Raw genomic sequence first — 14,296 nt, forward strand, 5'->3', positions numbered from 1 at the left:
TTTATTGACTGAACGTTTCTCTCCCCTGATGATGTAAAATGTCACTTTCATTGAACACCATATGGCGTGTACAGAGTTGACTGTGTTTCTGGATTCTCCTCTTCCCAAGAGAATCTGGACGCAGAGTAATACTGAGTAACTCTGTACATTGGTGTAACTGGAAGAATTAAACGGATATTAAGCCAACAAAAAGAATCAAGAAACAAGTAAAAGTAGAATCACAAGGGCAGTGTGGCCAAGTGGGAAACAGAGTAAGAGAACAGGAACAAATCTGAATAAATCAGCGGTAGTAGTGAGTAGTGGCGGGCTTGCTGTGCGGGCCGCTTCCGACAGCGGAGAAAGATGGGGGCGCACACCAGTGCCTTCTGAGGCCAAGCTCACTTTCAGCCCTGAGACCGTCTTGGTCAGACACAACTGTGTATCTGCACAACAGCGGTTGGGAAGAAGGTGGGGCTTCCCCGGGGAAGACACTGGTTTGTTACAGGAAGCCTGTTGTAAGACTTATTACAGTAACAGATCAAATGACAAATACTAGCATTTTATTAAGTTCAGCTGTATGTTTTTGGATTTGGGGGATGACTTTATGATTTCAGCTGTGACAAGGAGCAGTTCACTGAGCAGAGAGTGACTGCCCCTGTGCGCTGCCACCATGCTCACAGGCCTGGGTCGTCTGTCCCAGCCTCCCCTATGGGCCCTCCCAGTCCCCGAAGAATTGTTTTCTTGGTTTCCATGCTTCGTGTGAATAAGTGTATGTTTTCCTTTTTTGGAGTGTGACTCGTTTTTACTCAGTATTACGTTTGTGAAGTTTATATGGTTCGTTTTCATTGTTATGCATAGTGGATTATGAAGTGGATCATGAAGTGTTCTGAGGGGACCCCTTCATGGGTCAAATAGTCAAAACTATTATTGTCATGATGCTAAGACTATTTACTGTTGTACCTCTCACTCATTGAAGTTACATTGTGGTTTAAACATTTCTCAATTTAAATCTGTACAGTAGTAGTGTTAGTAGACGTAAGCCACATCAACAAAAGTGCTTTATCATTCTCAGTAATTTTTTTTTAAAGACTTTATTTATTTATTTGTCAGAGAGAGAGAGGTCACAAGCAGGCAGAGAGGTAGGCAGAGAGAGACGGGGCGGGGGGGGCGGGAGCAGGGTCCCTGCTGAGCAGAGAGCCCGATGTGGGGCTCGATCCCAGGACCCTGCGACCATGACCTCAGCCGAAGGCAGAGGCCTAACCCACTGAGCCAAGCAGGCGCCCATATTCTCAGTAATTTTTAATAGAGTGAAGGGTTTCTGAGACCAGAATGTTCAAGAGTACTGTACTGTGCTACGGTACAGTATTTTTTTAGATGACTGTTCAAATTTATATATCTGTTCCACTGTAGATGGACATTTGGGCTGTTTCTAGTTGGGGCCTTTACAGATGACATTGCTGTGAGCATTCCTCTGTGTCCCTAGGGGCACACCCCCATTGGGGTTGCCATGTCACGTGACCAGTGGTAGGCAGGGCCATACAGCCCTCCCCTAGCAGCCACGCAGCCTGAGCGTCCTCCAGTCCCACTGGCTTGACATCCTCGGCGTCGCCCAGCCAGTGAGCGCAGCGGTGTTGTCTTATAGTTCTCATTCACAGTTCCCTGATTTCCAAGAAGGTTGGGTGCTTTTTTTTACATGTTTATCTGCCATTTGGATACTGTCTTTTTTTTTTTTTTCCTTTTAAGATTTTATTATTGAGATAGAGAGCACGAGCTGAGGGGGCAGAGGGAGAGGGAGAAGCAGGCTCCCCACTGAGCAGGGACCCGACACGGGACTCAACCTCAGGACCCTGAGACCATGACCTGATCCGAGGACCCTGGGATCATGACCTGAGCCGAAGGCAGGCTGATCCACACAGGCGCCCCACATCACTCAATCTTTTTAAAAATACAAACTACCCAGTGGTATTTAAAAGTAGCTTATATTAAATAAACCTGGCTAAAGAGATCAGAATCCTTTAAAAAAAGGGAAAAAGGGTTACTTAGTGGTGAACGTTTTAAGACATTCCTGATGTCAATAATAAAAAGAGGGAGGAATTGCTCCTTTCTCCCCTAACATGGGTGCCGCACTGTTGAGGATTCTTGTTGTGGTGCTGTAAGATGAGAGAGAACCAGAAGGGAACATTAATATTTAAAAGGACAAGGGAGAAGAGCTTGCCAAGAATATAATCATGTCTTAAAATATTCAAGAAAATCAGCTGAGGAACTATTACAGCTAGTGAGCTGAACTTAGTGTCATCAGGACGCAAAACCACCCCTTCTCTTGTGTCGCTGCAACAGCCAGTTAGAGAATGTAACGACGGCGGTGTCAGTGATAGCAATAACGTCTAGGGCTGTTTTTTAACTTCTCTACTAGAAAATGTCAAGCTATGCAAACATATAGATAATAGTGAGTAGTTGTCAACATCTGGCCAGTCTTGCTTATTCACACGTGGATTGTCTTGAAGCAAATCATTTCCATATGGATCTTTAAAAGAAAAGGACTCTAAGAGCAAAATCACGTATCACACCTAAAATTTAGCTGTAAGTCTTTAGTATCACCAGGGTACTTAGCAATAAGTTTAATAGGAAATGTCAGTTCCCTAGAAGAAAAAACGGAAACTTTCCTGAAAGAGGTTGGAAAGGAGACATAGGTTCAGTGAAGACCTATTATTTGTCTGAGAAAAAAGCCATTGTTTGCGGGAAGACCTGCTGTTTTCCTGAGGGAAGAGCCCTCGTTTGCCTGAGGGAAGACCCCTTGCTTGAGGGAAGACCCCTTGCTTGAGGGAAGACCCCTTGCTTGAGGGAAGACCTGTTTATCTGAGGGAAAACTCCTTGTTTGCCTGAGGGAAGGCCGGTTACTTGTCTGAATGAGAAGATCATTGTTTCATCCTCCCCACATTGCCTGTAAGTCCAGAATAGCTCTCATCAAGACCCTCACAGGACTTTTCTGTACAACAGCTGACGTGGGAGTTGTGTGCAGCAAGCACGGGGAGAAAAAACTGCGGTTAGAACGACTGGAGATGGATTAAATGGGGATTTGTGCAGGAATGGGAAAGCATTGAGTGAGTGGAACAGGAAACCCATAATGAACCTTTATGTATATGAACATATAGTTCACTTGTAAGGATGGGGTTTATATTTTTATTTTAAAATTTTTGTTTTAAGGATGGGTTTTTAGTTTGTGGTCAAGGGATCGTGAACTTTTCAGTAAATGTTATTGGAACAGTTGATCTTTTGGAGGAAAAATAGAGGGGAACTCTCGCATCATGTCCCACGGGAAATGTAGATTCTACTCTGGAACTGGATAGTGGTGATGGTTGCACTACTGGGAATATACTAAAACACTGAACTGTATGCTTTTTTTTTTTTTTTTAAGATTTTATTTGAAAAAGAGAGGAGAGGGAGGGGTGGGGGGCGGAGAGAGAGAATTTCTCTCAAGCAGACTCCGTGCCAAGCGTGGAGCCCACCCCAGGGCTCAGACCCACACCGTGAGATCCTAACCTGAGCTGCCGTCAAGAGTCGGACACTTAACTGCCTGAGCCACCCAGGTGCCCCTGGACTGTACACTGTAAAAGCATGAATTTTAGAGTAGGTAAATTATATTTCAGTGAAGCTGTTAAGTGTCAGCATAAACTACTGAACTGTGGAAGAAAATGTTAGAAATTGTTTTTCTAATCTCAAATAAGGAAGACCTTCTAGTACCAGACACAGACCCAGAACCCACAAAGAGAAAGATGGAGAGGTTTGCCTTGTGCAGGTAAAGTCTCAGCACTTTTGTTTAGGAAAGAGCAGAAGCAAAGCTGCCCTTGATAGGGAAAATACAACATATTTGATAGACAGAGCCTTGCTGTCTTACATGTGTGTAGCTTCTGCTGATGACTAAAACAAGGACCCGATAGCAGTATGGACCGAGGGTTTGGTCACAGGGGACAAAGTGGAAGAAGTAGGAAAGTCTGTGAAGTTACAGAAGTTACTCAGTTCCTTGTGTCCTTGGGGAGCGAAGACCAAAGTGGTCATGCAACCCCTCTGGAGGCCGGTGGCGCCTTTGGGCATTGCTGATGGCAGCAGTCTTGGAACTCCACACTTGTGAGAGGAGTGTGTCTGTTGCTTTGTCCTGGGGGATCTTTGTGTAAAATGCAGCCTCAGTGTGGACCTGGTAGGGGTGTGCCTCGATTAGGGAGCCTGTGCGTGCAGCCGCTCAAGAGCCAGGCTGAGGCTGTGCACGGCCACATCCCTGCCTCGGGGTGCGCGGTGAAGGGGTGAACGGATACCCGAGTATTTTAGTGTTTTTGCATCGAAAACATATTCAGGTCTTACCTGTGTGAATAGAAGAGATAAACACGACCACGACAACGACAAACGAGGTATCTACATTGCTTTGATACGGAGGTAATTCCAAAATGTATGCTTAATGAGAAGAAAGTTTCACTCGCAAAGTGGTGTTTGTGCCGGGCCGGCCCGCAGAGTCACGCTTCCGTGTTCAGGCCCGTTCGCGCCGAGCCCCGGCCGGGGGCGTGTGAGCGGCGCTAGCGTGACGGGCCTGGGCGCTGAGCTGGGCTCTCGGGCGGGTTCGAGGGTAGGTTTTGCGTTCTGTATTATTTTCTGGCCTCTGGCAATCTTTTTACTGTGTGTTGTACTTCTTCATTGAATTCTGCTACACGTAGAGTGGCCCACGTGCACGAGCCCTCGGCGAGCAGTCGACGGTCGCGGACACGCCGAGGGGCTGCCTTCCGGGTCGGCGCCGAAATACGGCCGAGGAGCAGCCCGCCGGGGGTCCGGGCTCCGGGGTCGGGGGGACAGGCAGGCCGAGGAGCTGGCACCGGCCACTTCACGGACACAGCCCCGAGTCGTGTCCCCGCACCCCGCCTGCGCCCGTGCATCTCCACTGCCCGCTGCCGGTGTCTCCGGTACCACGTGTGGTTTTCCCAAGTCACCTCCGCTGAAGGGTCTCATTAGTTGTGTTTTCTTTTTGGCTTGTTGTGTGTCTGGCCAGACGGACGGCGAGTCTGAAGAGGAGCAGGAGTCAGCCGGCACCGGGGAGGAGGACGAGGATGGCGATGAGTCTGATCTGGTAACCCAGCCCCGCACTCTGGTTTCGTGTCTAGTGGCAGAGCACGGCAGGAGGCTCTGTCGTCCGTCCAGCCCTCCGCTCGGCCGGCACCGCGAGTGCGTGCCTGGACCCCGGGGCCGTGATGGCCGATCTCGTCCTGCACCCCGGGAAGGAGCATGAGAAAGACCTCCGGGCGGAGAGCCGAAGGAGACGGGCTCGGCGGGCAGGCAGGGCCGGGAGCGGGAGGGCGGGGCTCTGGTGTGAGGGGCGCCGGCGTGGGTGGGGATTGGCAGCAAGGACAGTGGCCGTGGTTCTGCCCTATGACCCACGTGAGAAAGGATTCGAGGTATCCAGTGTAGAGCCGGCAGGACCTTTTGTGGGCTGGGTGTCACATGGACGTGAGGGGTCAGAGGGCAGGGGGACTGGGTCTGTGGGAACGGGGGAGCAGGGCCTTGGAGATGGGGAAGCGTGCGGACCTCAGGGTGGGGCCCAGGAAGCTCCCCCAGGTGAGCTCTCAGCAGAGGAGGAGGGGTCGATGTGAGACCGGGCAGGGTCACACGAGCCGAACAGTGCTCCCGGGAGGGAGGCACTGGTCCCTCGCATCACTGTGCTGTGTAGGGAGAGGAGACGAGGACTTCGAAGGGACGCTTGGTTTGGCGCCAAGCTGCCCTTTCTCTGGAATGGCAGGTTGAAGCGACAGTGAGCTTGGGGGCAGCGCTTGTGGACGTTGGGTCTGCGATTTGGCAGTAAGGACGCAGGGGCGAGGCAGAGGAAGTGGAGCGCAGGGTGCGTTGGGCTGCTCGTGAGGCAGCAGAGGAGCCCGTGTGTGCCGGCCACCCCGGACAGCGGGAGTGTCTCCGGTCTTGTGAATAGTTTCTTTTCAGCTTCTCTGTGTATCCCGGGGCCGGGTGGGGTGGGTCGTGAGATCCTTGTTCTAGACCGGTTAGCAGTGCGGCCCGTCCTTGCTCGGGTCTGTCTGATGCCATTTCCGCATCTGAGGTTTTAGAGACAGAGGGTCATAAAAGTCTTAAAATACTGTAAATCAATTATAACTCCTGTCCTTGTTCTCCATGTAGATAATTGATGTGGACGTAGGTTCTGAAGCAGAGTGAGGCATTGAGTGTCCTTTTCTCGCGAGCAGAGTGAATGCAGGCGTATGACGAACAGTGGATTCTCACTGAGCTCACTTGTTTATTTAGTTCCTGAGGAGAACTTTCTCATTCTTTTTTGTGCCAAATTCGAGTAAGATTTATAAATTCCACTTAAATTTTCTTGGCTTGTCTTTTCTTTTTTTCTTTCCTATAAAATAACACCTTAGTGTGATTTAGGGGAAAACATGAGTATTTTTAAGAATGGGACCAGGAAAATGTCTGAGAGTGAAATTAATCTTCTAGTTGAAGAATCAAGATATAGCAGGTATTTTATTTGGCAGGAAAACAGAACTTGTAGTCCCTTTTGCTTTCAGGAGCTCCCATGCTTTGCTCTTTCTATTCCTGCCCCTTTGGCTCTCAGAGTTCGGAATCCAGCATCAGGAAGAAGTTTCTCAAGAGGAGAGGAAAGCCCGACAGCCCTTGGATCAAGCCGGCCAGGAAGCGGAGGCGGAGAAATAGAAAGAAGCCGAGCGGTGCGCGGGGTGACGGGTCCGCGCGCGAGGGCTGTCGGGGTGCGGGGTGGGCCCGCGGGCGGCCGTCCCGCGGTGGGGTTGGGGTTCCGTGTAGGATTTCATTTGAAAAAGGGGCTGCACCGTTTCAAGGGGAAACAAGAATGACCTGACGGGAGCCACTCAGGTGACTGTCACGTGGCGTCCTTCTGGCAAACCCCCCGCTGCCGGTCCATTGTGGAGCATGGACTTGATGGGCATGACTCGTCCTCCGCCCTGTGTGACCGGGCGTCCGTGGCTTCTGAGCGTTGTACGGTTACCGTGGCCACCCTTGGTGTCGGGTGTGGGCGGTGGCCGGGTCCACACAGCAGCTTCTAGCCCTTCGGTCAGTTTCCCCTGTTCTGGAAGTAATTTGGCTAAAGGGGATTCAGGGAGAGAGATGACCCTGAAATCCAGAAGGTGAGCAGACCCGGTGGGCCAGGGGTCACTTCCGACGGCCTCACTGCAGACCTGGCATGCGGTAGAGTGCAGGTAATTCAGGTGCAAGGTGGTGAGCGTTCACACGTGTACGACCACGGGACCTCAGCAGTTACTGTCGCGGGTGCCCCTGCTGCCGCTTGGGGACCTTTCCCTCTCCCCGGCCGACCCTCGCCGTCCCTAGGCTGCTCCGCTGAAAGCTCTCTCTGCGGGTTAGCACTGGGCGGCTGCTCGGGTGGGCGCCCTTCTCCCGTCTGTGTGCTTCGTGCCCGTGTGAGGCGCCCGCACCGTGGTGCCAGTGGGTGCTCGGCTGGGGCTGTTCTGTGGATGGCTCTCCCGGTTCATTCTTCACCCATTGAGGGACATTTGGGCCCCCTCCCGTTTTTGTTTCTTACAGATCAAGCTGCTACGAGCATTTGTATACAGTTTTGACTGATCAGATGCTTTCCAGTACCTTGGGTGAATATTTAGGAGTGGACGGCTGACTTGTATACTAATGTCTGACTTTTAGGAAACTGCTGAGCGGTTTTCAGCAGGACGCCCGAGTGCCGCCCTCTTCTGCGGGAGCTCTGCTCCTCTGTCCTTGCGGCACTTGTCAGGGCTCGTCTCTGGTCCCCGTGCTGCTGGGGCACCGCCCGCCTTGCTGTGCCGTCCGGTCGCGCTCACCTAGTGGAGGAGTGAGGCTGCGCACCGTGGCCGTGTGTGTTTTTTGCAAAGGGTTCTCTGTTTTGCTCATTTAAAAATCAGTTAGTACACTTCCTCACTGACTTGGAAGGGCTCTTGCAATATTCCAGGTCCAAGTCTTTGTCATGTACACATTTTGCACATACCTGTATCTAGTAAAGGCTTTAAAAAGTTTGTTAAAGTCTAATTTACGAATTATTTTCTTTCAAAATTCTTGCTTTTCATGATCCCAGAAACCCTTTAAACTAAGCCAGGACACAAAGATGCTGCCGTGTGTTTTCTTCCCGGAGTCCCACAGCGTTAGGCCTTCGCGTGCGTCTCTGACCCATTCAGCTTTGCACACGCGTGCGGTGTGGCCGCGCCGTGCCCTCGCGTGTGGATGCCCGGTTGTTCCTGCCCCGTGGCTTAATCTGACTTGTTTCTCAGTGTCACCGTTCGAACCCTTGTTGGAAATGGACGTGTGGGCTGTTGCATTTGCTTGTTTATCTCTGCGCCAGCACCCTGGGGCCACGGAGCTCGCTCGGACCACCACAGCCCCACACGAGCTGTTCTTCTCCAGCCCTCTGCTGCCCAAGTGGGTTTGCTGAGTGGATGGCGGGGGGCAGAGCCGTCCCCTGAAGCACAGATGAGCGCTGTCTGCGGAGCCCACGAGCCTCCCGCGAGCTCCGTTTCCTTTTCTCTACGCCATGGCTGAGCAGCCTATGTGGCTTTTATGCCGGCGAACAGACACGTGGGTGGGCTTGGGACACGCGTGCGCGATGTGTGCTTGAGCGTTTAGTCACATAGGGGCTCCGGTTTTCTTTCTCTGGAAGGTGTTTAAAGTTGCCCGGCCCACTCCTGTCCTCACACGTGCGGTGGTGCGCAGACTCGCGCGGTGGTGGCTTCCTCCGGTCTGTCCCTGAGCACAGGTGCAGAAGGCAGCGTGCAGTCCCGGGTCCCGGCTGCCACCGTGCTCCGTGTCACTGCTCCTGATGGTGGTCACCGGAGACGCATACTTCGAAGCTTGGCTGGGAGGAACAGGCACCTGCCTGTTGCTGGTGTTACGTGCTGCACTGAGCGAGTGTGTCCTGTTCCCAGGCTTCCTCGGTGACGTCTGCTCACGGCAGCAAGGGCCCTTGTGGGTTCTCCGGGAATGGGGACGGGCCTCGAGGGCAGAGGAGGCCCGAGTGTGGGCAGCGCCCGTGTCCCAGGCCCCTCCATTGTATTCAGATGACATTGCCCTCTGGTGCGTCATGCCCTTCGGAAAGCACTGCGTGTGACGGGCGGGTGCGTGCCCACGGCCTCGCGTCCTGTCCCGGTGACCCCGACCTCCCCGGTCTGCGGGACTGGGCACATTTCCCTGCAGCGCCGCACGTGGGGCGGCTTCCAGCTCCTTGACATCAGCTGGTCTTTCAAACCCGCAAATCAGAATTTTGTTTTATTTTTAAGGTAGCAGTTACAGAACATTTATAGAGTATGTTTTTAACCTTTCCTTGATTGTGGTGTCAGCCTTTATCTGACTGGTGTAGCTGCAGAGCAGGAGGTCTCCACGGGTCAGTTCCTCGTGTTTCATGATGCAGCTGCCCCTCCCCTGTGAGGGGTCAGTGGCGATGGGGGCTGAGCCGAGGGAGGCACAGAAGGAAAGTGGGCGAGGCCACAGCGTCCTGGACGGGGTGGCGTTCAGAGTGTGTCGTCTGGACTGGGTGACTTGGCACTCCCCGTGGTCTCTGCTGGAGAGGCGCGGCCGGGGCAGCGTTTCACGGGGCCCTTTTGAACGCAGGTTCGGACGCGTACACGTCGTCTTCGGGAAGCGCCGAGCAGACGGCCCCGGGAGACAGCACGGGCTACATGGAAGTCTCCCTGGACTCCCTGGATCTCCGGGTCAAGGGGACACTGCCCTCGCAAGCAGAAGGTGACCGTCTGTGCTGTGGCCAGGCTGGGCCCCGTCTTGCTCTTTGTTCGCTGGGGGTGGCCTCGTGTTAATGTGATGCCCCCTGGTGGGCCGTAATGAAATGTCCCGTTAGCTGCATCCCTGAGAGGTGGCCGACTGGACGCACTGGGGTGCATCTGCCCGGTCACCCCCAGCACGGGACCGAGACGTCTCACACGAGCTCAGCTCGTACAGCATGTCCCGAGCCGGCCGCGTTTTTCTGTAGGGTTCCTGCGGAAAGGCGTTCTCCTGCCCCGGCTGCGTCTCGGAAGATGCGCTGTGGGTCAGTTTTGAACAGCATGGCTTTGCCATTGTCTGACTCTGGGTGTGACTGGTGTTCTGGTGTGTTCTGTGCTGGAACGAAGGGCGCACCTGGTGTGGGTCTGGGCCTGCAGCGCTGCGGGTGGGCACAGTTGGCTGGCCCGAGTGGTGCGGGGCTTTCTCTCCACCACTGTTTATTCTCCTTGAACCATTTAAAAACCTTTCATTGATGGAAAGTAACTAATCATTGACTGTTTTGGAAAATGTACCTAAAGGGTAGTATGGCGAAAACGTCCAGTCCCAAAGTGATTGACGTTCCCCACGGACCTTGCAGTTGTGGGCTGTGTGCTGCCGCACGGGTTTAACCTGTCAGTCCTCAGAGGACCAGTAACTGGACTTCGAGGTCTTGAACACTGGAGAGATGTAGCTCACCTCTTTAGTGTGGGAAATCACATCTTTAGCCTCAGGCACGGTCTAGACATGTCCATCGGAGAAACTGCTCCTCCTTCTTGCACGAAATAGAGGAGAACGCCTCTCTGGTGTCCCGACGTTGTTGGTGTGGCCTCCTCCTGCTTTCCTCACGAAGGGTGATTTTTCTAGACCTGCTTTTAGGTTTGTCCCAGGAAGGCACAGATCGGATGTCAGCTGGGACTAGTATTTCCTTGAACCGCATTGCCCCTCTGCTGTGCCCTAGTGGTTGGAGGGGACGAGACCGTGGGGAGCACAGTGGGGGTTCCTGTCGCTCAGAAGCGCAGTGACCTTGGGCTCGCCCTGATTTGTTGGCTGAGCACCGGGAGGTTGTGCGTTATGTGTTTATATTCTCTTTTTTGGTAAAAGTAAATGCCAGAGGGGTGGGAGCCAAGTTAGAGGAGTAGGAGGAGAAAGAGGCGGCCCCCTGCGATTTTGTGGTATTTTGTAAGCTGACTTCCGACACTTCGTCTTTCTTGGTTTGTGACCACTGATTGATCAGTCAGGGACTGGTCTGCCCAGTCGTACTTTGGATTTAGAGAATCCGTGTGTTGAAGACACACGTTGCATTTGTTTCCCGGCCTTCTCTGCCATGTGAGTTTTGGACACAGGGGAGGCCGTTGTGGAGCTTGAGGCTGGCTGGGAGGGACAGCTCGCTGGAGGCCTGGGGGTGTGCTCCGGTGATGCGCGCGGAGGGCCGCTGATGGTTCTAGGTCACGAGTCCAGAGGGTCCCGGCCTGCGCCTGCAGAATGTTCGTGCGCCATCAGAATTAGCTGCTCGCACGTCCTTCTTGGCATCTTTGCCGCTCGGTCTGCCGAGCTGTAGTGCAGACACCGTGGTCCCGGCAGATGACGGGAGGGGGAGGCCAGGAGTGGGTGCTGAGGGGATTTTGCAGGGAGCCAGAGCTCAGTGGCAGCAGGCACTTGGTGGGTTTCTCTTGAGCCATTCCTTTGGCGCCCCTGGTGGCTCCCAGTGCTGGAAAGGGGGGCACACCCCGTGCTGGGGAGGCGTCTGAGCCACTGCCGCGTTGTCCGTGGGCCCTCACTCCTCCTCGCGGCGGCCCCCGCCATGCTGGCCGGCCCCTTCCTCGTTGCAGGACGCAGTTGTAAGCAGACTCGTCAGGGCTCTCCCAGCTTTAACCTTGCGGTAATGCTCACATTAGTTCTAGCTCGCCGTTTCCCTGTTTCCTCTCATCGTGAAGGAAGGATGTCATTTTCTTGGGGTGTAGGTGACCCTGTGTCACACGGCAGAATGTGCGTGCGGGCTCCTGCTGCCAGTCCCGGGGGACCCTGCATCCCGAGTCTCCCAGTGAGGACTGGCTTCTGGGTGGTGGTGCACAGTGAGGGCAGGTCCTCCCATCCTGGTGGGCCCCTGTACGTAGATGTGGCGACAAGAGTCTGTTTTCTCGCCCTGTTTTTCTTTTCTTTTTCTTTTTCTTATGTTAAGTAGGCTCCGGGGTAGGCTGGGACTCATGACCCTGAGACTGTGACCTGAGCTGGGATCAAGAGTCAGACACTCAACTGACTGAGCCACCCAGGCGCCCCAGGAGTCCCTTATTCTTAACTAAGAGCGCTAATGGCGAGCATGGGAGGTGTCGATCCCCTTCCATTTCTGCTTTGGCTGCCTCACAAGAGGAGAACACGAAATGTGTCTTCCTTTGGAAGCAGCCAGGCCCTGTTGCCAGGCGGGATTGAGGGGCCTTTCGCGGCCAGCCTGCTCCCCCGGCCCTCGAGGCCGGCCTGGCTCTGCCTGAGCTCAGGTGTGGGCTGCAGGCCCTCCTTCTCCCCGGGTGTCTTCCTCAGAAGTGCAGAATGAGGAGGAAGCAAGTTGGGTCCCCCTTACTACTTCTGTCCCTGTCGGGCTGGCATCCCTCAGCTCTCTCTCCTCAGTCTGGCAGACGTCCGGGTTGGTAAACCCAGATGGGTCGGATGTTTCTTCCGTGGCTGCGGCTCTGAAACCGAGTGAGGAGAGCAGGGTCTTAACGTGTATTGGATGCTTTTTTGTGCGAAAATCCTCTGTAACGAAGATACAGTCTCTTTCTGAACTCGGGTCCTGGCTCCTGAGAGCGTGGGTTAACGAGGGGGTTCCCGTGAGCCTGGCTGGCCGTGTGTCCGTAGGAGAGGGTCCCCTCCCAGTGCCGCCGGCAGCCGGACCCTCCCGCTGGGCCATGCTGCTTGGGCCAGCGAAGTCGTTGATGTGCCTGTATTTCCTTGCACATGAGGGTTCCGGAGGACTATGTGCTTGGCCACTCTCTGGACTGCCGTCTTGAGGTGGGGACTTCGTGCCACTGAATGTTGTGGAAGCCTGTCTGGGCATGTGCTGTGCTGTTGGTGACACTCACGTGTGTTCGTGTGACTTCAGGGCTGGCTAATGGTCCCGACATGGTGGAGACGGACGGCCTTCAGGAAGTGCCCCTCTGTAGCTGCCGGATGGAAACCCCGAAAAGCCGAGAGATCACGACCCTGGCCAACAACCAGTGCATGGCTACGGAGAGTGTGGACCACGAAGTAAGCAAGCGCGTTGTCCCCGCAGCAGCGGGGTGAGGCAGGGCCCCAGAGGCCCAGCAGAAAGGGCGGCCCTTCGGGCCTGCCTTCGCTGGTAGAGCTTCTGGCTGGACCCCTGGACGCAGAAGAGCCCCCCTCACCTGCTAGAGCTCTTTGGCACCCCGGAAACACACCTCACACTGGGTAGACCGAATAAATAGCTACTTGGTCTTTGTTTTCCCCCATTTTTCAGAGTTTGAAGTTGGTGTCCTCTGACAGTCCCAGGGCCTCGATTGTGCTTGTCCCCTCCTGCCCCTCTTTCCTTTCCTTTATCATCTTAGGGACTCGTGGTCTTTCCTGTGTTCAGCGTGTTGTGAAATGAAACAAAGACCCAGAAAGCAGACAAGACAGACGTTTGGCCTCATGAGTCTGTTCGGGCCGGGCACGCTGGTATCCCTGCCGCCAAGGTTCTGGGTCTGACTGGGCCTGAGTGGCCCCGGTTCTGCCACCTGCAGTGCTCACCTCCCTGTGTTTTCTGAACATGCTCACCATCCATACGGAAACCCATGGACACCATTGTCCTTATGTCTTCTAATTTACTCCCCCTCGTTTTCTCTTCGTCTCAATTTCTGTGCAACAGCCGGGGCCCCGAGGCCACATCATCTGGAGTTTGTGGATTGCGCAGTCCTGGTGCTGCTTAGCTGTTCCTCTGTCCTTGTGCACCTGCCCCTTTAACACAGACTTGGGCTAGACTCTTCGCACTCCCTCTGCAGGACTCAAGGAGGGTGCTAGCCCAAAGCTTTGAGATTTCCTGGAGGCTGGACCGCACTGGCCCCAGGCCCCGCAGGACTTCCCGGTGAGGCTCTCGAAATTCAGTGCCCCACGCCCTGGGGCCCACGAGACACTAGCTGGGTCTTCCTTCTCCTCCTGCTCCAACACCAGTGTCACGTGCGTCTTGTGGCTACATGGAGTTTGCTTCCGGATGCTCAGCTGCGGGAGCTTCATTTTGTTGTCAGTGTTGGTTTTGGGCTGTGGCTTTGCTGTCTCGTTGCTGTTTTATGTGGGTTTCCGGGAAGTTTTTAGGGCACTGCTCTTTTCCCCAGAATTGTTTTGTGGTCTCCCTGTCTCATGTTCAGCTGCCAGCACGCAGCCCTTCCCCAGACAAGCTCCTTGGTCTTTTTGTTTTGTCACGCAGCTCATTGAGGCACAATTCACCCAGTAAAAAGTCACCTTTTTGGTGTGGTTCTGAGTGTTGGCAAATGTGTACAGTCACATGACCAGCACCGCTGTCCGGGACCTGCCGTTCAGATCTTCCGACGCTTCTCTGACCCCGTCCGCCCGTTCT

General features: G+C 54.1%; 1 protein-coding gene across 5 annotated transcripts in view; it reads left to right on the forward strand.

The window, feature by feature from the left end:
* EHMT1 (euchromatic histone lysine methyltransferase 1) overlaps positions 1-14,296 on the forward strand; it is a gene marked incomplete at its 5' end in the record, with an annotated part of 138,329 nt that overhangs the window by 86,755 nt on the left and 37,278 nt on the right. For 4 of the 5 annotated variants that reach the window (XM_080819252.1, XM_080819250.1, XM_080819251.1 and 1 more), the window contains 4 exons: positions 5,012-5,089; positions 6,581-6,692; positions 9,589-9,720; positions 12,830-12,975. In XM_080819252.1, the coding sequence (XP_080675378.1) occupies positions 5,012-5,089; positions 6,581-6,692; positions 9,589-9,720; positions 12,830-12,975 (468 nt within the window). The remainder of the gene's footprint in view (positions 1-5,011; positions 5,090-6,580; positions 6,693-9,588; positions 9,721-12,829; positions 12,976-14,296) is intronic. The other variant, XM_080819254.1, reaches the window with a different exon arrangement.

The sequence above is a fragment of the Martes martes genome (genome assembly GCF_963455335.1).
Source record: "Martes martes genome assembly, chromosome: 12".
Lineage (NCBI taxonomy): Eukaryota > Metazoa > Chordata > Mammalia > Carnivora > Mustelidae > Martes > Martes martes.